At 44.3% G+C, this 23880-nt stretch overlaps 1 protein-coding gene across 1 annotated transcript in view; it reads right to left on the bottom strand.

Moving 5' to 3' along the window:
• Window positions 1-264: 264 nt before the first annotated feature.
• The window catches only part of LOC115475960 (lysosomal alpha-glucosidase-like), a 178873-nt gene continuing 155257 nt past the window's right edge, over window positions 265-23880 (bottom strand). Inside the window, 2 exon segments of the mRNA XM_030212050.1 lie at window positions 265-420; window positions 9521-9598. Of these exon segments, the coding sequence (XP_030067910.1) occupies window positions 265-420; window positions 9521-9598 (234 nt within the window).

A 23880-nucleotide genomic window follows, 5' to 3' on the forward strand; every position in this document is an offset into this window, starting at 1 on the left:
AGAGAAAGGACAGAGAGGGAGAAGAACAGGAGGTGAAGAAGGAAGAGGAGAAGTCCAGCTGTTGAGAGAAAGATAAGAAAAAACAGGACAAGGAAAAACATAAATTGCGAGGCAAAAAGAGACAAATATAGAAAAGAATATAAAAAGAAACCCACAGTACATATATATATATTTTTTTTACTTTAAAGAGATCTACAGATAGAGAAAAGTAAATATTTTTTTGCTGTATATGTACAGCAACTAAATACATTGTGGTTCATATTTTTAGATTTGGTTTTTGATGTTTTGCAGAATCTCTGAAGCATCGGTGTCCAATTTGCCCCTCCATAGATTGGATGTCCTGCCACATCTGAGCAACTTGGCACCAGTTGGGTAGAGGGGACTTTGAAAACCAGAACCATCATCAGCTTTCTCCACAACCTGAAATACACAACGATACAGGAGGTTCCTTAGAAACTGTGCAACTCTGTGCACGCGCACACACACACACACACACACACACACACACTATCCCGGATTCTATAAAGCGTGATTTAAGTTGTATTTACATAGATATTGCTTACACCTTTTTCAGTGTGCACAAATCCGGTCATATTCTGGATTTGCACATGCAACTTAATTAGTTAACAAGCCAATCAGTGCCAATAATTGCAATTTTCAAGCAATTATTGACACTAATTGGCAATAATTAGAATTTACGCACACAACTGTCTAAGCATATTCTGTAATGTGACGCATGTAATTAGGGCTTAACTGGAAAAGGGGTGTGGCCATGAGCGTGGAATGCGTGAGTCATGGGCGTTTCTAAAATCTATGTGCGTTGTTCTAGAATACACCCAGTCCACGTCTAATTGAGGCATCGGCATGTAGACCAAGTTTTACTTAGCATAACTGCCTGTGACTAAATTTAGTCGCGTGGATGGGCGCTCAGCGTACTCTATAAACCATGCAGAAATTTAGGTGTACTTCATAGAATATGCCTTGGTTGATTTTTTAGGTGTGATATTTAGTCCTTCATGACATATAAACACATGCTAGCAGGGTGCAGTAACAGAGTTAACTAGAGCAAGATGTAATGTCCATTATCACCTTTAGACACCTAACCAGGATTAATTTATTATTAGAGCACACATTTGGTTTTTGGTGGTCAGTGATATCTACAAAGCAGTTGAAGTAACTAGAAGCTCCTCAATCAGATAAGTAGTATATATATATATATATATATATATATATATATATGTAAAGAACAAACCTTAAAGAAACTTCAGACCGCTCAGAACACGGCAGCTAGGCTTACCTTCGGAAAAACGCGATTTGAAAGCTCAAAACCCCTCTGTGAAAAACTACACTGGCTCCCAATCAAAGAACACATTGCTTTCAAAATCTGCACACTAGTTCACAAAATTATCTACGGTGAAGCAAATACAAATCAACCTATGCATCTAGTTTTTCCTACCTAAGCATGCAATAACCAATACCACTAATAATAATAATAAAAAATACCACTAATAACCAAAATAACCGAAGGGATGGTAACAAAACAACTCACAAACTATTTAAACAAGTTCTCAATACTGCATGATGCCCAATCAGGATTCCGATCGAACCACAGCACAGAAACAGTACTAATTACCCTAATGACTAAATTCAAACAAATGATCGCAACCGGCAACAATATACTCCTCCTACAATTCGACATGTCAAGTGCATTTGATATGGTTGACCACGGAATTCTATTGCACATACTTGAATATTTCGGCATCGGAGGAAATGTCCTAAACTGGTTCAAGGGGTTCCTAACCCTGCGTTCATATCAAGTCACATCAAACTCAACTATGTCCGCTTCATGGACACCTGAATGTGGAGTACCGCAAGGATCACTCCTCTCACCAACCATTTTCAACATAATGATGATCCCATTGGCAAAACTCCTATCAAATCATAACCTCAACCCATATATATACGCCGACGATGTAACAATATATATCCCTTTCAAACAAGACATCAAAGAAATATCCAATGAAATTAACCAAAGTCTACACATCATGAACACCTGGGCAGATGCATTTCGATTGAAACTAAACGCGGAAAAAACTCAATGCCTAATACTCACCTCCCAATACAACACGAATGAATTTACCGCCTTAAACACACCAAAACTAAACCTTCCAATCTCAGAAACTTTAAAAATCCTTGGAGTCAGTATTGATCGCCATCTAACACTCGAAACCCATGCAAACAACACAACCAAGAAGATGTTCTACTGCATGTGGAAACTGAAAAGAATAAGACCATTCTTCCCAAGATCCGTCTTCCGCAACCTAGTGCAATCCCTCGTACTCGGCCATCTGGATTACTGCAATTCACTATAGGCAGGTTGTAAAGAGCAAATACTGAGGAAACTTCAAACAGCCCAGAACACAGCAAACAGACTCATCTTCGGAAAACCAAAATATGAAAGTGCAAAACCCTTACGAGAGAAACTACACTGGCTCCCACTTAAGGAATGCATTACTTTTAAAGTATGCACATTAGTCCACATAATTATTCACGGTGAAGCTCCAGCCTACATGTCTGACCTAATAGACCTACCACCCAGAAATGCTAAAAGATCATCTCAAACTTTCCTTAACCTCCACTTCCCTAATTGCAAAGGCATAAAATACAAGGCACTGCACGCATCAACCTTTTCTTACATAAGCACGCAATTCTGGAATATACTACCACGCAACTTGAAAACAATCCACGAACTAACCAACTTCCGCAAACTACTGAAAACTTATCTCTTTGAGAAAATTTATTGTAAGGATCAATACACATGAAGTCCACACTCACTGTTTCAGAAATACACCAATACATTCTCTTCTGAACTCCCATCCCCCGTAATTTTATCACATTTATACCTTAACTTACAGAAAATGTTATACCGAATGTTCTTTTACTAATGTTCTATTACCCAATCAATTTCCCGTTGTCTCTTTCCACTGTCCCATTGTTCTTTTCCTTGTCCTATTCCCTAACGATACTTTGACTTTGTCTTCGCTTAACTTCTCACAATGTAATCCATAACTGATTTGTAACAAATCGTATTTCCATTATTTACAATGTATTGTAAGCCACACTGAGCCCGCAAATAGGTGGGAAAATGTGGGATACAAATGCAATAAAATAAATAAAAATTGTGGAACGCATTACCAAAAACCTTGAAAACTACGAACAACCACCTAAACTTCCGGAAAACACTAAAAACTAACCTGTTTAAAAAGGCATACCCTACCCATCCAACATAAATGCCTGATCTCTGCAACACAACAAAACTAAAGAACGTAATGGACATAACCCAACTCTTCCGTTGTACGATTCCCTGGTGTGGCTGTGCCACATGAACTTTATCTTACCACAACATCACTTTGTATTTAGTCTGGAACGCCTCTCCGGTACTATGAAAGCCACATTGAGCCTACAACTAGGTGGGAAAATGTGGGATATAAATGTAACAAACAAATAAATAAATTGTTTCCACACCCGAATAATGCTGAGGCACAATGAGGGCAAAGTGCGGACATTCTGTCTAACTGTACGGATAGTCGGCCATATTCATTCACTCTCTGGATAGCCATAAGTTTAGGACAGCAAAAAGGCCATTACCTAGTGTAATTAGATGCAACTCACCTTGAGCTATTACTGAAAAAAGTGTGAGCTAAATCCTAAATAATATAAATATTTTGTCCTCTGTCCTAAACACATACCAGCGAATGCCCTGACATGTCCCCTCTCCCCCCCCTAAAAAAAATTACAATGCACTTAGGCCCAGATTCAGTAAATGGTGCCCAAGAGAAAATTCAGTACAAGAGCTATTCTATAAAGTGTGGTTTGAGTGGAGGAATAGCCTAGTGGTTAGTTCAGTTGGCTATGAATCTAGAGAAGTGGGTTCAATTCCCATTGCAGCTCCTCATAATTCTGGGTGGTGTAGAAGTGAATCAATGTTTTACTCTTTCAAAAAGTACAAAGTCTAGGGGACACTCAATGAAGTTACATGGAAATACTTTTTAAACAACTAGCAGGAAATATTTTTTTCACTCAGTGAATAGTTCTCAGGAATTCGTTGCTGGAGGATGTGGTTTCAACAGTTAGCATATCTGGGTTTAAAATGGTTTGGACAAGTTCCTGGAGGAACTTGCTATTGAGATAGACATGGCAAAAGCCACTGTTTGTCATGGGATTGGTAGCATGGAATGTTGCTACTATTTGTGTTTCTGCCAAGTACTTGGGACCTGGATTGGCCACTGTTGGAAGCAGGACACTGGGCTAGATTTATTTATTTATTTATTTATTTGTTACATTTGTACCCCACATTTTCCCACCTATTTGCAGGCTCAAAGTGGCTTACATAGTACCGTAAAGGCGTTCGCCAAGTCCGGTAGAGAAAAAAATACATGGTGATGTTGTGGTCGATTAAGGTTCAGGCACAATGGGGATCGAAGAGAGGAGAGGCTATATAGTGTCCATTACGAGACCATTGGTCTGACCCAGTATGGCTATTCTTATGTTCTTATTAAGTCACTTAATCCGCCATTGCCCCAGGTAAAATACTTAGATTATGAGCCCATTAGGGACAGAGAAAAGTACCTGCATATTATAAATGCAAACTGCTTTGATTGTATCACATCAAGGCAGTATATCAAATCCCATAACCCTGTATAGAATAGTGCTTAGAGCCCATTCCCATCCCCTGGTATAAATGCCAGTACCCAATTCTTGGGGAAAGGTGGTATTCTATAATGCCACATGCAAATTTTTGGAACAGCCTTACCATGCCCCTGTCCACGCCCTCTTTTGAGTTGCACACAGGAAGATGTGTGCACAAAATCTAATTAATACTAATTAACTGCAATAATTGTTAACATCAATTTATTGCTAGTTAATGACTTGTTAGCCAATTAATTTGCATGCACACCTTCGATCCACGTGCAAATTTTGGCATCCAAATTTGGGCAAACACAGCAAGATGATGGGAGACAGACAACGGCTCTTTACAAAATCATGGGACACCAATTCTTCAATTAAAACAATCTTTATTGGTGACTGAAGACTCGACAAGGCACTAGTAAAAGATTGATTTAATTGATGAATTGGTGTCCCATGATTTTGTGACAATCCATTGTCGGTCTCCTATCATCTTTCTGTGCTTGCGTTTCCCTGTAGGTTTCTGGTGTTGCTGCACGTCAAGGGTCACACAGTCTTAAGGAGGTGTCACTGATACAACATTGCATGTACAATGAATGATTAGCTGCTACTGGGTCTCACTAATAACTCAATTGCCAATAGAATAGCATTGCCAAAAAGCACTTCTGTTGCCGAAACACATCTCTATACCATTAAGGTAATTTGGAATAAATCTGCATTGGTTCTTAAATAGTGTTGTCCACTGTTTTGCTGTTTTGGATTCCATGCTCGTGGGGACTTATCCTTCTTTCCTTTGACTGTTTTGTGCCACCATATAGAGAATCCAGAGGTTAGTGTGTGCAGTTGGGAAAATGACGGTGGAATGCTTCAGAATGTCCTGCATTAGGATATTTTTTGTTGCATTAGGCACACGTTAGCCTAAAACAGTAGTCTCAGAGTTTTCACAGAGCAAAAATGTCCGAAACCTAATTAGCCAAACTGGAAACCAGAATCAGATTCTGCTCTCTTGGTAACGGAAGTCTTCAATGCTCAGAGGGTAGGTAGACCCGGGTTACGGAATCTTCCCTCTTCATACTGGAACATCTATGGTGGGGGTTTCAGAAGAGGTCAAAGGAGAGGCAAATCTTTAGCTTTGCTGGACAGCTGTTGCAACTGTGAGAGCCGCTTTGATGCTCCATTGCACAGCCACTGCCAGCTGGTACCCCCTTTGCAGAGTACATGTCTATGGTGCATTGGTCTTAAATGCCTCTTCCAGAGGAAGTTTCCGTCCATTATGGCCAATAAAAAATGTATTGCATTTAATAGATTTAGCTTAGGAAATCAGTTTTGTCCCCCATAATGGACTGTCCGAACTAATCATGCCCATTACAGTGTAAATCGAGAGCACTTGTACTGTTCAGAATAACTTGCCATTTTCTTTCTGCTACTGTTAATAAACAGCGTATGATGCCTGATAGATCTTCCAGTTGCAGGGCAAGAGACCAGGGCAGGGAGCGTGAGGAGGGATATGTTCACATTGTATTTTTTATTCTTAGTAGATTGTCTAGGTTTTATGTTATTGGAATGCATTTTATGTATGAGCTGATTTTTATAATTTTGCCGTATTTTATGTATTTTAACTCTGGGAAGGTGCAACATTCACAGATATTTTTTCCCTACAGACTTTGCACCAGTTTTCGAAGAGAGAAAGAGCTTGGATTCCTTCCCTTTCAATACTGCCCAAAGGAAAAGCGTACCTACGGAGAATTAGACCCACTTTTTCTTCAGTGACTTTTTCCCTGGGAAACAACACATACTGGTCAGTACTCAGAATGACTGGTGCAGTTAACTTTAGAGTGAACCACATATCAAATGCATTACCCTTACATGAATCATCAGCGCTACAATTTTGGGTCATGTGAACTGATATATTTTATGTCGAGAACTTGTCTGCATAATCCCCCTCATTTTATATAACAGCTTACCTAAATTTAAGCATCTGTTGTGCACTTAAATTGATAGGAGCTGATATCTAGCCCACGAGAGGCAGGCAGGTCATTGGGAGTCAAGACTCACAGAAACAGATCAGCGAAGACGCTGGAGACTGATGCTGAAGAAGACTTCGGCTGGTGGGGGTTGGGGACCCCTGCCAGCAAAGGTACCAGGCAGTGGCGGGGGAGGGTCGGTGGCGGAGGAAGGGGGGATCGAAAGTGGCAGGCGAGGGTTGGTGGCAGGGGGGGGGTCCAAAAGTGGCAGGGGGGTCGGCGGCTGGGGGAGGCAGGCTAAACTGTGCCCCACCACCTTTGGCTCTGGACCCCCCTCCCGCTGACGTCTGGCCATGCCCCTGTTTTAGCAGCTAAAAAATCCCAGAAATTCAATGCCAGGTCACTGGATAAGATACGTATGTGGAAAACAATATTTAAATATTGTTTTCCACATACGTATCTGCTTCGTTTGGTGTCCATCTTGGAGTTTGCAGATCGATTACCCTGCTGTTTTCTTAGGTCACTGGATAAGGCCATGGCATTGAGTTTCTGGGCTTGCCACTGACCGCAGGAGTTAGCCAGGCTCCCTCTCACGGTCTTAATGTTGGCTCCAATGTGTTTATTTTACTTATTCGTGTATTGTTGGGTGTTACCAACCCTCATGCATCTTTTTGGTTTGCCTCTCGCTTTTTCTTTTACCACAGTTGTGCGTTAGTGGTTTGCCTCTGGCAGCTACTGGGATGTAGTTAGCTAAACTGCTTCAGATGACATTAACTGTTCCTGTTTATCTGTCGAGTTAACAGTTAACATGCAGTATCTACCTCTTTATTAAACACAGGGTGCATTCCCCACCCATTCTATACCCCTTGCCATATTAGGTGGTTATTAACACAGAAATTACTGCATGCAGTTAAAGAGCCGTGTTAATTGTTACCACAGGCCCATGTTAACAATTAACACGCCATAATTCTAACATTAAGCAGCTACAGCAGCTTGGTAAACAGAGAACTATATGTTTTGTTATCTCTACTGACGAAACCCCACCCCCGAACATTTCTTTTTTCTATGGGTAAAGGCATATGGGTTGTTGATCCTCATATGTATTGTCATCTGCTTACAGAGTAGGTGATTTTCAGACCACCTTTCCTAAAGGGTCAGACCAAGGGTCCTTGAAACCCAGTATCCTGTTTCCAACAGTGGTCAATACAGGTACTTAGCAGGAGCCCCCAAATTAGCAAGATTCCATGCCGCTTACCTCTATGGATAAGAAACGCCTTTTGTCAGCTGTGTCTTGATAATGGTTTATGGACTTTTCCTCCAGGAACTTGCCCAAACCTCTTTCAAACCCAGCTGTGCTGCCTGCTTTTATCTTATCCTCTGGTAAATTAATTCCAAGGTTTAATTATGTATTAAGTGACCAAATGTTTCATGGTGCGTCCTCTAGCCTTTGCACTTTTTTGGAAGCATAAAGAACCCATTCCATTTCACTCCTGATTTCATTGACACTATCATCAATTACTCTGTAACTGGCTTGAAAATTCTCCTCTCTAGGTTCATGGATTTTCTTATGTTTTAAACTGTTAACTGTCTCGAGCACCAGTGGAAAGACGGGTTAAAAAAACCACAAAAATCTAAATATATAAATGAGATATGTACAATACTAGGCCATGGCAAAGAATTCCTCTACACGTCAATAGTCTAGAAAACTGTCAGTCTGTTAGGGGATTTGTTAAATCTGGAGAGAGTGATATGTGTTTGTGACACATGCCAGAAGCAGACTGAGCTAAATGCTCACACCGTGAAGAACCAGTGTTGAACAATTGTGGATTAGATGATGCTCGCTTTTCCAGTTAGGCTCTGGGACAAACGGTAGCAGTTTGGTTTCAAATAAACTGACATTTTCATTATACTAAATCGCACCACCACGCAACCCTTTCCTGTAATAGGGTAAGGGTCTAATTAGCAGTGGTTTTTCTCTCTGCTGAAACACTGTACATAGAGGAAAGAGATGCCTTTCTGTAAGGTCTTTTCCTAAATGACCACAACAAGGTCTTTAGCTAAATTTCCTGTTCATTCATGGCTCAGTTCACCCATGTTGGTTTTGTCCTTTGTTACTTTGCAAGTGCTTGAACAATGTAAAAGACTGTGTTTCATCAATAGGAGTCTTTCATCTCAGGCTGGATCTGAAAGTGACTGCGTCTGAAAGAGAGTGCTTGACTAGGCTTGGCCTGGCCAGACTTCTCTTATGTACCAGTTGTATTGGATGTAGCACCTGGGTGGCTAAGACTTTCACTACAGATGCACAGAGTGGGGAAGGGGCAAACTCCAGGCTCTTGACATAAGAATATAAGAGTAGCCATACTGGGTCAGACCAATAGTCCATCTAGCTCAGTATCCTGTTTTCCAAACAGTGGCCAAGCCAGGCCACAAGTACCTGACAGAAACCCAAAGAGTAGCAACATTCCATGTAGAACCCCAAAGAGTAGCAACATTCCGTTCAGAATCTCAGATAGTAGCAACATTCCATGCTAGAAATCCCAGGGCAAGCAGTTGCTTCCCATGTCTGTCTCAATAGCAGACTATGGACTTTTCCTCCAGGAACTTGTCCAAACCTTTTTTAAACCCAGATACCGCTGTTATCACATCCTCCGGCAAAGAGTTCCAGAGCTTAACTATTCGTTGAGTGAAAAAATATTTCCTCCTATTTGTTTTAAAAGTGCTTCCATGTAACTTCCTTGAGTGTCCCCTAGTCTTTGTACTTTTGGAACGAGTAAAAAATCAATGTAATTCTACTCGTTCTACACCACTCAGGTTCTTGTAGACCTTCAGATTGTATTGGGTGAGGGAGGAACAAACTCTCAAGACCCTACCTTCTGTTTTCCTTGCTGAGCTGCACCAATCACTTCCTCGTTCAGACACACTTCATAGTCCAAGGTCCAGGCTATTCTCTGAATAACACAATGTAATGAGATGCTTCTTCAGATGAAAAGGCCAAAAATCATTGGGTGGAATATAAAGTCATCTTTCAAAACATAGTAGATATTTTGGGTCAATATTCAGTCTCTGTGATCAGCAAAACATTCATTTAGTCTCTCTGCCATGGACTTATCCTCTCTGATGATCTAATGGTCCAACTGACTCCCTTACAAACTTTGTGGCCCTTTTACTAAGCTGCATAAGTGTCTATGCCAGGGGCATAGCCAGACCTCATGGTGGGAGGGGGCCAGAGCCCAAGGTTGGGGGCACATTTTGGGTGCTGCCTCACCTCCTGGCCCTCCCACCGCCTCGCCTCCTTGCTGCTCCCCCTCACCTCCTTGCCGCTTCCCCTCACCACCTCGTCGCTCCCCCCCAAAAACAAGTACCTTTGCTGGTGGGGGTCCCCAACCCCCACCAGCCAAAGCCTTCTTCAGCACCTCTCTCTGGCGCAGCCGCATTCGCTGCCCTGCTCTTCTTTCTTCTTGCTCCTCCTGTGCACGCTGACGCTCCTTTACGTCCAAGACCGGCTCTGAAGAAGGCTTCAGCTGGTGGGGATTGGGGAAACAAAAAAGATGGATGTCTATCTTGTTTCAATAATACGGGTTTCCCCGCCCATCCACCGGGATGTTTTGCGAGGACGTCCTCAGCAAAACTTGGGTGTCCCTTTTGATTATGCCCCTCTATGGGGCCCTTAAGATGCGTAGGCATGTATGCGCGTACAACGCATGTCAAATTAGAACTACCGCCCGGCTACCATGTGCCCCGCGTGAGACCTTACCACTAAGTCAATGGGTGGCGGTAAGATCTCAGGCCCAAAATGGACACGTGATGATTTTTATTTTGCCGCACATCCATTTTCAGCAAAAAAAGGCATTTTTTGCAGGCACGCTGAAAAATGGATCTGCGCGCATTCAATACATGCGTCTACACCAGCGCAGGCCATTTTCAGCGCTCCTTAGTAAAAGGACCCCTATGAATATTATTTCCCCCTCAGTATCACAATTATAGATTTCTGAACAATGGCAGAGAGAGGTACAGAAACTGCATATGGAGCTTGACTCTAACAAATTTCAGCCCTGTTCAAGTCTGACCCAAATTTAGGATTTTTCTTATTTTTTCTCTGGGGAATTTTTAATTGTTTTGCTATCAAATCTTAGGAAAACCTGACAGATTTACCCCCCGCATTCAATATAGCGCGCCTAGCATTCCACACCGAAATCCAAGCGTATTCTGTAACATAACTTAATTAGCTTAACAAGCCAATCAGAATTTTTAAGAGCATTTAACAAACACGAACTTATCTTAACCTACACCTTCCCAATTGCAGAGGAATTAAATACAAGACCTACTACGCATCCAGTTTCTCCTTTTTGGGTAGCCAGATTTGGAACGCTCTACCCAGACCAATCTGATTAATAAACGACTACTTACCCTTTAGAAAAATGCTGAAAGCTAATCTCTTTAAGCAAGCCTACCCTAATGACCCAACATAATCTTACCAACCTCCACTCCCAATTCTGTTCTGACTTAGATACGGACCTCCCATCTTTCTCTTCTCCATCTCTCCTTACTTCTATCCCTCCTTACCCCTTTTCTCCCAAATCATACTATCCTATCTTGTCTAACCTCGCTTTTCCTAGTCATATATTATCAGGCTCAACTTATCATACACTACCAAGCCCAACTTTACATTGTTTCACTACTGTTTTTGAAATTTCTATTCTATAACTTTGTATTGCAAATTACTATGTAAGCCGCATTGAGCCTGCATTGTGTGGGAAAGCGCGGAGGTACAAATATAATAAATAAATAAATAAATAAGTACTAATTGACAATAATTAGAATTTATGCGCACAACTCTTGAAGCGTATTCCATAACGCACTACACCTACATTTTAATGTGCACAGGTAAAAGGGGGCACGGTTATGGGCAGGGAAATGGGCGTTATGTGGGTGTTCCAAAATTTACACTTGTTGTTATAGAATATGGTACTCTGCGCCTAAATCTACAGGCCGGGATTTACGCCTCATTTTCCTCGGTGTAAATGGAGACTCGTAGATTTAGGCGCTGGGATATCAACTAAGCATGTCCTATATACCGCACCTAAATCTAGGCGCCGCTTATAGAATACGCTTAGGCGGAAATGTTTTCCTCGCATGTTTTCTAGACGCCATATATAGAATATGGCCCTTGATGTGCATTCACTGGTTTGCAAGGATTTGCACTGAAGCCAGGAGTGGAGGAGTGGCCTAGTGGTTAGGGTGGTGGACTTTGGTCCTGAGGAACTGAGTTCGATTCCCACTTCAGGCACAGGCAGCTCCTTGTGACTCTGGGCAAGTCACTTAACCCTCCATTGCCCCATGTAAGCTGCATTGAGCCTGCCATGAGTGGGAAAGTGTGGGGTACAAATGTAACAAAAATAAATTGTGAAACCTTCCAATCAGGTAATTCCACTTGAACATTGAGGTAGATTTTGTTGGCTTCAGGATTCCGCAATGTAATTTGTGTGGGGGAAAAACTACTTGCCAAACAAATTTGACCTGGAATATACTTTCTTGCAGGTTCATTAAGCTAGTTTGTGAGCTTTTTAATGGCAAATGAATAAATCCTTCCAAATCTCTTGACCTTGGTCATCGGGTTTCAGTATTGTCTTCTGAGTGCATGTGGAAGAAAGGAGAAGAACTCAAGAGATGATAGGCCACGGATCCATTCCATCCTAACGTTAGTTGGCAGTTTTTGTCTAGCTGAGAATGATTATATTCCGATGGGGTTCTGGTTGCTGGAAGTTCAGGTGATAAAATGGAAGTTTGTTTCCCATTAGTTCTACGTCCAAGTTCACATTAATTACACTTTTTCACTGTGTGTTTGGACTCAGACACAAATTTCTCGGGAGTAATGAAGTGTCTTTTCCAATTAATCTTTAGAAAAGTAAAATGTGAATTAAACACAGCTACAATCTCTCTTCTCTGTCTCCTTCCACTCATTGTTTCAACCTTTCCTCTCTCTTGTCGCTTACATTTTTTTCTTCCTTCTTTTCAAATTTCAGCTTCTTTATTCTCTTATTTTTTTCACTTTAATCTTTTGTTTTGTTGTCTTTGCCTCTTTACTTTAATTCCCATTTGATAACAGCCTTTTCTTATCATTTCTTAACGTGTCAGCCTCTATCTGAGGCTTGCACTCTCCATGAAGGCAGTTCTATAAAGAGGGGCCTAACATTTAGGAGCCAAGGAAGTGCCTGTCTGGAGCTAATCTATGAAGAAAAGTAGGCCATATAAGCAGTCCACCCAGATCAGGGCCAAAAGTCACAGAGGGGCCCTTTTACAAGTAGGCTCAGTTGGCTCTACACATGCGCAGCGCACACCAAAACAAGACTACCGCCAGGCTAGCATGCCCTCCTGATGGAAATGTTGGATTTGGTGTGTGCCCATACCGCCGGGACAAATTATTTTTTTATTTCCTAATGCACGCGGTGTTTCTGGCGTTAATCGACAGTTGGTGCATGCCAACTAGTCACCGCGCATAAAGTGTGTGAGCCCTTACCGCTAGATCAATGAGTGGCGTTAAGAGTTCAGGCTCGAAATAGGCGCACGCTGGTTTCAATTTTACCGCAGGCCCTTTCCCCAACCCATTGAAAAAAGATCTTTTTCCCCAGATGCGGTAAAAACTGGCTCGGTGCACAACGAAAACACGCCCCCACACTACCGTAGGCCACTTTTTGCCGCGGCTTAGTACAAGGAGGACCCCAGAAAGAGGAAAAATCGGAAGCTCAGGAATCCCTGAATGTGGGAAATGAATTTTCATTTCATCCCTGGAGAAAGTGGGTCCCCCTGGTCATGGTTAGCGTGCTGGGGAGGGAAGGTTGTTCATTTGTGTAGACTAAAAATAAGTAAATGAATGACTCCACATGGCTCAAATCAGTTGGACCCATCGCAAAGTTTTATTTTCAAAAAGGCAAGTAACAAGTCCTGTATTTCTGTTTAAGTTAATTCAAAAAGGAATGTTAAAAATTGTGCTCTTCAGTGCTGTATTAAACGCTTTGTGTTAATAAAAGCCCCAAGAGATTTTCAGTCCAAATCACGTGAGTCTGAAGTAAACAGCTGCATCAATTAACCCCTTAATCTCTAGGGTGCTATTAGAAGGTGCGGATGCCCTCAGAAAATGCATATGGCTGCAATTAGGCTTAAAATACGGATGTGCCAATAGCAGGCGCTTATTTCTGTTCTCTGCTATTGATCTGCTTAGGTTTTCCACATTAAACAGTATTTCTTAGTTCATCAATAAATTAAGTAGTGCGAGATTTATTAACTTTTTCTATTATTCTGCATAAAATGGTAACTAAGCCCTGAGCAAACTGGGGGAGCTGAGATCTAACCTTTGAACCATGTCTGTCCTGGATGATGTGGTAGATATTAAGGTCAGAGCTTGGCTGTGATATGCTGGGGGGGGGGGGGGGAGGGGGCTCCGGGGACCCCTTTGTTAAATGATTTTCTGGGAACAAAGAACATTTCACTGAGTGGAGCAGTCTGGGTGGAAACCCTGGATGAGAAAGTGGTGGCAGTGAATGGGTGGGTTTCAGACAACACAGAGACAGGGACCCCCGCTTTTCTTAAACTGTATCTCTCAAAACTGAGCCCAGCGCAAATCGGGCTGATCATCTGAAACCTACAGTTTACCTTTTCCACTGTTTTTAAATGCAGGCTGGAACTTTCTAAGAGGCTGATACAGAACGCTACCGCAGGCAGAATTGCGCAGTCAATGAGAATTCTGTGTGCATGTTACTGGTTGCTTCATGCAGAAAGGGGTTCACTGAGGCAGTTAACTCGCGCGGTAGGCATGGGTGCGCACTACATTAAAATGAATGGCAATAAGGCCATTAGCGCGCTTATTTTCGAAAGAGAAGGACGCCCATCTTTTGACACAAATTGGGAGATGGTCGTCCTTCTCGCAAGGTCATCCAAATTGGCATAATCGAAAATCGATTTTTTGACACCCTCGACCAAAGTTCACGGGGGCATGTCGGCAGGGTAGCGAAGGCGGGACTGGGGCGTGATTAGGAGATGGTCATCCTCGGCCGACAATAGAAAAAAGAAGGGCGTCCCTCACAAGCACTTGGCCGACTTTACTTGGTTCATTTTTTTTCACGACCAAGCCTCAAAAAGGTGCCCCAACTGACCAGATGACCACCGGAGGGAATCGGGGATGACCTCCCCTTACTTCCCCAGTGGTCGCTAACCCTCTCCCACCATAAAAAACAAGTTTAAAAATACTTTTTTGCCAGCCTCTATGCCAGCCTCAAATGCCATACTCAGGTCCATCGCAGCAGTATACAGGTCCCTGGAGCTGTTGTAGTGGGAGCAGTGTACTTCAGGCAGGTGGACCTAGGAGGGGGGGATTTGGGGGGCTCAGCACCCAAGGTAAGGGATCTATGCACCTGGGAGCAATTTCTGAAGTCCACTGCAGTGCCCCTTAGGGTGCCCGGTTGGTGTCCTGGTATGTGAGGGGGACCAGTGCACTATGAATGCTGGCTCCTCCCACGACCAAAGGGCTTGGATTTGGACATTTTTGAGATAGACGTCCTTGGTTTCCATTATCGCCGAAAACCGAGGACGATCATCTCTAAGGTCGACCTAAATGTCAAGATTTGGGCGTCCCCGACCGTATTATCGAAACAAAAGATGGACGTCCATCTTGTTTCGATAATACGCGTTCCCCGCCCCTTCGTGGCACTGTTCTTAGAGATGGTTGTCCCCGTTCGAAAATGCCCCTCTACGTATTCCTCCACAATGCACAGATGTAAACAGGCCGGCCGATATTCAGCGCTGCTGGCTGGTTAAATAACGCTTAGCTGCCCTTTTACTAAGCCGCATAGGCACCTATGCACATCCAATATGCACCAATTTGGAACTACCACCTGGCTACCGCGTGGCCCGGGAGTTAATTCCATTTTTTACATGCGTCTGATATGCGTGATGAAAAATTTTATTTTCAAACGCGCAGCGCTAACCGGGCAGTAACCGACAGTGTATGCGCACTGACAATTACTGCCCACTTATCATGTGAGACCTTACCTCTGTCAATGAGTGGCTTAAGGTCTCAGACCCAAAATGGACTCGTGCCAATATTTATTTTCGGCCCCCCCCCCAAAAAGGCCTTTTTTTACAGGCTCGCTGAAAAATGGATCTGTGCAAGTTCAAAACCTGTGCCTACACTACCATAGGTCATTTTTCAGTGCACCTTAGTAAAAAGACCCTTTCGCCAGCTAAGCGCTAATATTCAGGCATAGTTTATAGAACTGCGCTAAGCGCATGGTTTTTAAGCGCCAATTTTTAAGGCACCATTTATAGAATTTGGCCTTTAGTGCGTAGTGGCTAATTGGCTATATCACGTGATATAACCGGCTAGCCGCGAATATTTAGTGCTTCGCTGGCTAAGTTTAGTGGCCAGTCGGACTGCACAAATAGCAGTCCTATCTTTGGCCACTAGAAATTTAACTGGCCAGTGCTGAATATTAAATTAGGGGTCCTTTTACTAAGGTGCACTGAAAAATGGCCTGCGCTAGTGTAGGTGCGTGTTTTTGATGTGCACAGATCCATTTTTCAGCACGCCTGTAAAAAAGGCCTTTTTTTGGCTGAAAATGGATGTGCGGCAAAATAAACATTGGCGCACATCCATTTTGGGTCTGAGACCTTATCGCCACCCATTGACTTAGCAGTAAGGTTTCAAGCGTTAACTGGGTGGTAATCGTCAGCGTGTGTACACTGCTGATTACCGCCCAGTTAGCACCGCGCATTGGAAAATGGAAAAATATTTTTTGGCGTGTGTATTGGACACATGTAAAAAATGGAATTACAACCCGGACCACGAGGGCAGTAGTTCCAAATTGGTGCGTGTTGGACATGCATAGGCACCTATGGTGGCTGGCTAAGTTTAAGTTAGCCAACACCCCATGGACATTCCATGCCGGTCACCGGAAACAACCCGGCATTGAATATCCAGGCTCAGCACCAGGGCTGCCGAGAGGGGGGGACAGGGGGGACAAAATTCCCCGGGCCTGGAGGGGGGGGGGGCATCGCTGCTGTCGCAGTCCAGCCCGCCCGTCCTCCGTCGCTGTCTGGCATTGAATTTAAGTGCCTCACCTTCGAAGGCACAGCAAGCAGCATCAGACCATTCCTTTCTTCCGTGTCCCACCCTCGCCTGACGTAACTGGCGAGGGCAGGACATAGAAGGAAGGAGTGGTCTGTCGCTGCTTGCTGCACCTTTGAAGGTGAGGAGCTTAAGGTCAGTGCAGAGGGCCCGGGGGTGAAGAGAGGGCCTGGTGGCAGGGGGGGGGGGCCTTGTCCCGGGCCTGGCCCAGTCTCTCGGCGGCCCTGCTCAGCACCGGTTGTGGAACTTAGCCGGCCAGCTTCCCCTAGGCTGAATATCAGCTGGAGGGGATTTTGATGCGTGCACAGTGCAAAAAACTTATCATCAGGTCCAGGGCCTGCATATAAAGATCAGTTGAAGGATTTAATACAAGTTTTGGGGATTTAAATGCCTCAGCTTTCTTTTTTATGGAACTAGTTCGTTGCCTTCAACAGCTCTGCGCATTTTATCTGAAAGAAAAAAAGATGAAAGTGCTAGAACAAATCTGTGTATGAACCCGAATATTGCTCTGTAACTAAATATCAGCCTTGTAAAAATTTTACGTGCAGGAGATTTTAATATTTTTGCGTATAACGACATTCTGGTTCACGCGCAGATCTGGGTTAGGACTTTCATTTTCTTTGGACATCTGTGAAAGCGCCTTACCACAGAACCATTGTGGAGTGGCCTAGTGGTTAGGGTGGTGGACTTTGGTCCTGAGGAACTGAGTTCGATTCCCACTTCAGGCACAGGCAGCTCCTTGTGACTCTGGGCAAGTCACTTAACCCTCCATTGCCCCATGTAAGCCGCATTGAGCCTGCCATGAGTGGGAAAGCGCAGGGTACAAATGTAACAAAAAGAAAATAGATACTATTGGAGATTCTACATGGAATGTTGCTACTATTGGAGATTCTGTTGCTACTATTGGAGATTCTACATGGAATGTTGCTACTATTGGAGATTCTACATGGAATGTTGCTATTCCACTAGCAACATTCCATGTAGAAGGCTGCGCAGGAGGCTTCTGTTTCTGTGAGTCTGACGTCCTGCACGTACGTGCAGGACGTCAGACTCACAGAAGCAGAAGCCTGCGCAGCCACATTGGTGATCTGCAAGTGCCGACTTCTACATGGAATGTTGCTACTGGAATAGCAACATTCCACGTAGAATCTCAAATAGTAGCAACAGTGGAGGAGTGTCCTAGTGGTTAGGGTGGTGGACTTTGGTCCTGAGGAACTGAGTTCGATTCCCACTTCAGGCACAGGTAGCTCCTTGTGACTCTGGGCAAGTCACTTAACCCTCCATTGCCCCATGTAAGCTGCATTGAGCCTGCCATGAGTGGGGAAAGCGCGGGGTACAAATGTAACAAAAAAAAAATTGTGGGCGTAAGTCCTGCGCCCACCCAACTGACCAGTGCACAGTTCTGTGTGCTTGAAATTTCCATCTCATTATTTTACAGCATGACAGCGGTATATTTTATTGGTAATTCTGTGGTTGAAGCGGTGTGCTCAACCGTCGGCATCTAAGCATTGCGATTTCTGTTATGTGCGGCATAAAATGTGATGATAACAGCAGGTGAAAGAAGTAGATACTAATGTGATTGTTTCTCTCTTTCAGACTGTTTGATTTCTTGTACTGCAGTGAACAGAAGAGTTAATTAGCCATTTGGTGTCCTGAGTAACTAAGCTATGCAATGATATTTGACACTTAAAAAATTAGCATAGAAAGGCAGGTCGGTTTTTCCTCTGGTGCTGTTCCCCCTGTCCTGTTCCCTCTCTTTCCCAGTCTCCTGTTCTTTATGGCACCTTATAAATGCAACTATAGCAACAGCCTCCCGGGGGAGGTGGTGGAGGCAAAAGCAGTAACAGAATTCCTGGAAACCCCGGATAAGCTCAAAAGATCTTCAGCTGCGAAGAAGTGAGGAAAAGCCGGAGAAAAACGGGGGATTATGGGATTGCACAAGGAATTACATTGGGCATATGGACTTTTATGGTTCTTATGATCCTCCACGGTCTATATTTCAATCGTTTGGTCCCGATTCTATATATGGCGACTAAAATTAACACGCATTAGGCAATTACGCCCAAGCATATTCGAAATACCGCATGTAAATCTACGTGCGGTATTGCCAACGAAAAGCTGGCGCAAATCCCTGCATGTAGATTTATGCGCAGCGGCCCATATTTTATAACCACGCATGTAGATTTTTGAATGCCCACAAAACGCCCATCTCCACTCCGTTGAGCACGTCCATTTTTTTGCCTGAACGTGTTAGAATTTAGGGGCAGTACATTACACAAATCGGGAGATGGCCGGCCATCTCCTGAACCCGGCCAAGTCGGTATAATGGAAAGCCGAATTTGGCCGGCTCCAACTGCTTTCCGTCGCAGAGCTGGCCAAAGTTAAAGTGGGCGTTTCTGCAGGGTATGGAAGGCGGGACGGGGGCGTTGTTAAGACATGGCCAGCTTCAGCTGATAATGGAAAAAGGAAGGCGGCTCTGAGGAGCATTTCGCTGGCTTCACTTGGTCCATTTATTTTGAGGACCAAGTCTCAAAAAAGTGCCCCAATTGACCAGATGACCACCCCCTCCCACCCAACCCCCCCCCCCCCAACTTTTTTGCCAGCCTCTATGACAGTCTCAAATTTATCCCCAGCTCCATGACAGCAGTATGCAGGTCCCTGGAGCAGTTTTTTGTGGGTGCAGTGCACTTCAGGCAGGCGGACCCAGGCCCATCCCCCCCCACCTGTTACACTTGTGCTGGTAAATGTGAGCCCTCCAAAACTCACCACAAAACCACTGTACCCACATCTAGGTGCCCCCCTTCATCCCTAAGGGCTATGGTAATGGTGTACAGTTGTGGGGAGTGGGTTTTGGGGAGGGGGCGGGGGGCTCAGCACACAAGGTAAGGGAGGTATGCACCTGGGAGCAATTTTGGAAGTCCACTGCAGTGCCCCCTAGGGTGCCTGGTTGGTGTCCTGGCATGTCAGGGGGACCAGTGCACTACAAATGCTGGCCCCTCCCATGACCAAATGCCTTGGATTTGGCCGGGTTTGAGATGGCTGCCATCGGTTTCCATTATCGGCGAAAACCGATGCTGGCCATCTCAAACCCGGCCATCTCTGACATTTGGCCGGCCCCAACCGTATTATCGAAATGAAAGATGGCCGGCCATCTTTTTCGATAATACGGTTCGGGACCGCTCTTTGCTGCTCCGGCCATATAGATGGCTGGTGCCGTTCGATTATGCCCCCACTGTTGGCTTATATGTGCACAAGTGCACACATATGTACATATATGCAAGTATTCTAAACATTTACGAGCAGAGGGCAAATGAACCTCAAATAAACCAAAAGCTTTTTGTCCTGTGCACATCCCTGCCAGAAATATTAGACGTGTGTATTGGGCATGCGCTGGGCCAGTTTTTACCGCATTTACAAAAAAATGGCTTTTTATAGTGAAACGGGAAAAGGGCCTGCAGTAAAAATGAAACCAGCACACACCCCAAAACTGGCCTGAGCCCTTAACACCACCCATTGATCTAATGGTAGAGGCTCACACGCTACATGCGAGGTGACTAGATTGTAAGCTCTCTTGAGCAGGGACTGTCCTTCCCCATGTTTAAACTTGTACAGCGCTGCGTAACCCTGGTAGCGCTATAGAAATGCTAAGTAGTAGTAGTAGTAGTAGAGTGACTGGTTGGCGCACATCAAGTGCCGATTACCACCTTAACCGGCGCGTGTAGGAGGAAATAAATAATTCATCCACGCGTTATAGGCACGCGCCAAATCTGAAATTACTGCCAGGAGGGCACGCTGGCCTGGCAGTAGACTCATTTGGGCACTCACTGCACGTGCATACAGCCTACCGCGGCTTAGTAAAATGACCCCTATGAGCCCAATATTGAGCATTATTTAAAAGACCAAGAACGGCTCCTGGCTGGTTAAATAACGTTTAGCCAGCTAACCACTAATATTTAGCGCGAGATAGCCAGTTACCTCTGCTGAATGTTAGTGCTTAGCAGTTAAGTCAGGCCGATTGCTAAGCACTTAACCGGATAGCGCTGAATATCGGCTTAACTGGCTAAGTTGCCACCGACAGAACTGAAACCGAATATTCAATGCCGGTCACTGGATATGGTCCCGCATTGAATATCCGGGATCAGTGCCAGCGATGGCAGCTAATCATGCGGCCTGCCACCGGCTGAATTTTGTTTTTTTTTTGGGTGGGGGTACTTATTTTTTTATAGTCAGGTTTTTAGCTGTTTGGTTTCTGGCTATTAATGTTGGTTTGATCAGGCAGTAATACTATATAGGTGTTGAGTGTTTAAGTCCAGGCTAAAAGCCCACCTCTTTGACACTGCTTTTGACTCCTAGCCACTACTCACTTGCCCTGCACCCTACCTCTTTAATTCCCTTACCTCTTAATTGTTCTGACTGTTTTCCTGTCTTATCTAGATTGTAAGCTCTTTGAGCAGGGACTGTCTTTTTTCGTATATGGTGTACAGCGCTGCATATGCCTTGTAGCGCTATAGAAATGATAAGTAGTAGTAGTAGAGTGCATTTTTTTCCAGTTTGTGTTGTTGTTATTGTGATGACACCAACATGTGTATACTCTCTTTTGTATGGGTCTGTCCTGCCCTCTTTCTGGGGGTATTTCTGTGCACACAAGATATCTTTTTGCAGGGTTTCTAGAAGGGTTCTGTCACATTCTATGTGATCTGAGGTTAATGACAGAACCCGCACCTCACTCCTATATAACAGGATTGATTGAATGCTGCTAATTAATTTTAATAGTAGTTTTACTTGGTGGGGGAGGGGTATATTCGCCCAGGGGTTTCTTTGTGGTATATAAGGCTCAGCGTTTTTTTCTCGTACTGTTTTAATAGCCAGCTTAAAGCTCCCAAATGCACTTACGGCTCCTTTTACTAATATGTGTCAAAAATTTTCAATTACTGTATGTTAATCGGTAACTGCAAAGCCTCCTCGTTGACTGTTGGTAGTATGGGCCAGCGCCGTCCCTTACCATTAACACAGAGACAGCGCATCTACTATGCATTAACTGCAGTACAGGTAACGCAGACACACTTAGGGGAGAAGTTATCCGTGTGGGCTACCAATAAAAAGCATCATGTTATTGCTAATCCCAGTTATTAGTAACTAGGTCTCATTGCATAAAATGGGACCTGTGCAAAAATAGCACAAGTTTAGTGGTAAAATAACCTGCCTTAACAATAGCCCACATTGATAACTTCTCCCTATAGTGTGAAGAGTTTCAGTCTCAGGTAACCAGAGCTGATATTGTGATGTCATAATGCCTCATCCCACCAATGCCTGAGAGCCAACTTTATCAGTGATGTCACAATTGCTTGATTGCCCTATACTTAGATCAGTTATTACATCTAGCAGCAATGTTGATTTTTAGAAGGGGGATCTTATCAATGTGGGCTACCGTTAAGGTGCGTTATTTTACTGCTAACCCTGGATATTAGTAACTAGGTCTCATTGCATAAAATGGAACCTGTGCTAAAATAGCATGAGTTAGTGGTAAAATAATACATTTTAACACTAGTCTATGTTAATAACTTCCCCCCCCCCCCCCCCAGTGTGAAGAGTTCAGTCTCTGGTAACCAGGGCTGATATTGTGCTTCATTCCACCGATGCCTAAGAGCCCCCCCTCATCAGTGATGTCACAATAGCTTGATCACCTGAGCTCTGTCCAAACTGCTCTCCAAACATGGCAACTCTTGGGTTGCATAAAGTAGGCGTGAACAGAGAAGTACAGAATGAGGGGGGGGGGTGGAGTAGGTATAGGGAGGGGGATGTATTAAGCATCCCACTTGAAATCAAAAGTCAAACTATGCTTTGGGAGAAAGAAGAAAGGGAAAAATAGACTAAAAGGATGAGTGGAAGAAGAAGACATTAAGGCAGGGAGGGGTTGAGAAAGAAGTGGGGATGGTCTGAGTGAACAGGAAAGTATATGGTTTGGGATTAGGTAGGGAAGAGGGACTATTGAAGACTGGATGGGAGGGGGAGAATGTGGGTTGAATAAATGGGTAGACTGGAAGGCATAGGATGAGTGTGGTGTAGACGGGCTGGGAGCAGGGACGTAGCCAGACCTCAATGTTTGGGGGGTCTGGAGCCCAAATTGGGGAGGCACAGTTTGGCCCACCTCCCTGCTACAACCCCTGACCCACTACAACCCCATATACCTTGGCTGATGGGGGTCACCCAACCTCCGCCAGCTGAAGTCTTTCTCCAGCGCTGTTTCTGTGCATTGCCTACTGAGCATGCACGTGAAGTGAGAGGAAACAGGGCAGGCAATGCACAGAGAACAGCGCTGGAGAAAGGCTTCAGCAGTTGGGGACCCCCGCCAGCCAAAGCAAGGGTCCTGGATCCAATTTGGGGGGGGGGCTCAGGCCCCCAAGGCCCTCCATAGCTATGCCACTGGCTGGGACTAGGGTGGTAAACTGTGGCAATGAGTTGGAATTGTGGAAGAAGAGAGATTGATGGGACTGGCAGTGCTTGTGCTCTCCATTTACCCCCTAATTCTATAATGGGCGCTTTGAAATGCACGCACAATTTTGGGCACACACACAAATTGCGTATACATCTCAAACCCGGTGAACTCTGACATTTGGCTGGGCCCAACCGTATTAGCGAAGAAAAAGATGACCGGCCATCTTTTTCGAAAATACGGTTGGCTCCACCCACTTACGGCGCCAGCCCCAAAGATGGTTGGCCAGCTATTTGACCGGCGCCGTTCGATTATACCCCTCCACATCATGCAACATATCCGGTTAGGCATGGATATTCAGTGCCAAACTGGCTGTGTTGATCGATCAAAGTAGGCCGCTTAGCTAGCAGGCCTTTCTTTGACCGCTAAAAGGTTAGCTGGTTAGTGCTAAATATCGGCTTAGCCGGTTAACTTTTTAGTGGCCGAAATAAACCTGGATATTCATTGCTAGCTGCCGGAAATGACCTGGCATTGAATATTCAAGTTTAACACCGGTGGTAGACAGCAAATGCACTGCCCTGCCGCTGGCTGAATATCAAGTCCTTTGGGCCCAGCCACTCGACTTCCCTCTTATACAATGGCTGTTCAGAACCCGTGGTGCCTGAAGAGGTCAAATG

The sequence above is a fragment of the Microcaecilia unicolor genome, chromosome 8 (genome assembly GCF_901765095.1).
Source record: "Microcaecilia unicolor chromosome 8, aMicUni1.1, whole genome shotgun sequence".
Taxonomy (NCBI): Eukaryota; Metazoa; Chordata; class Amphibia; order Gymnophiona; family Siphonopidae; genus Microcaecilia; species Microcaecilia unicolor.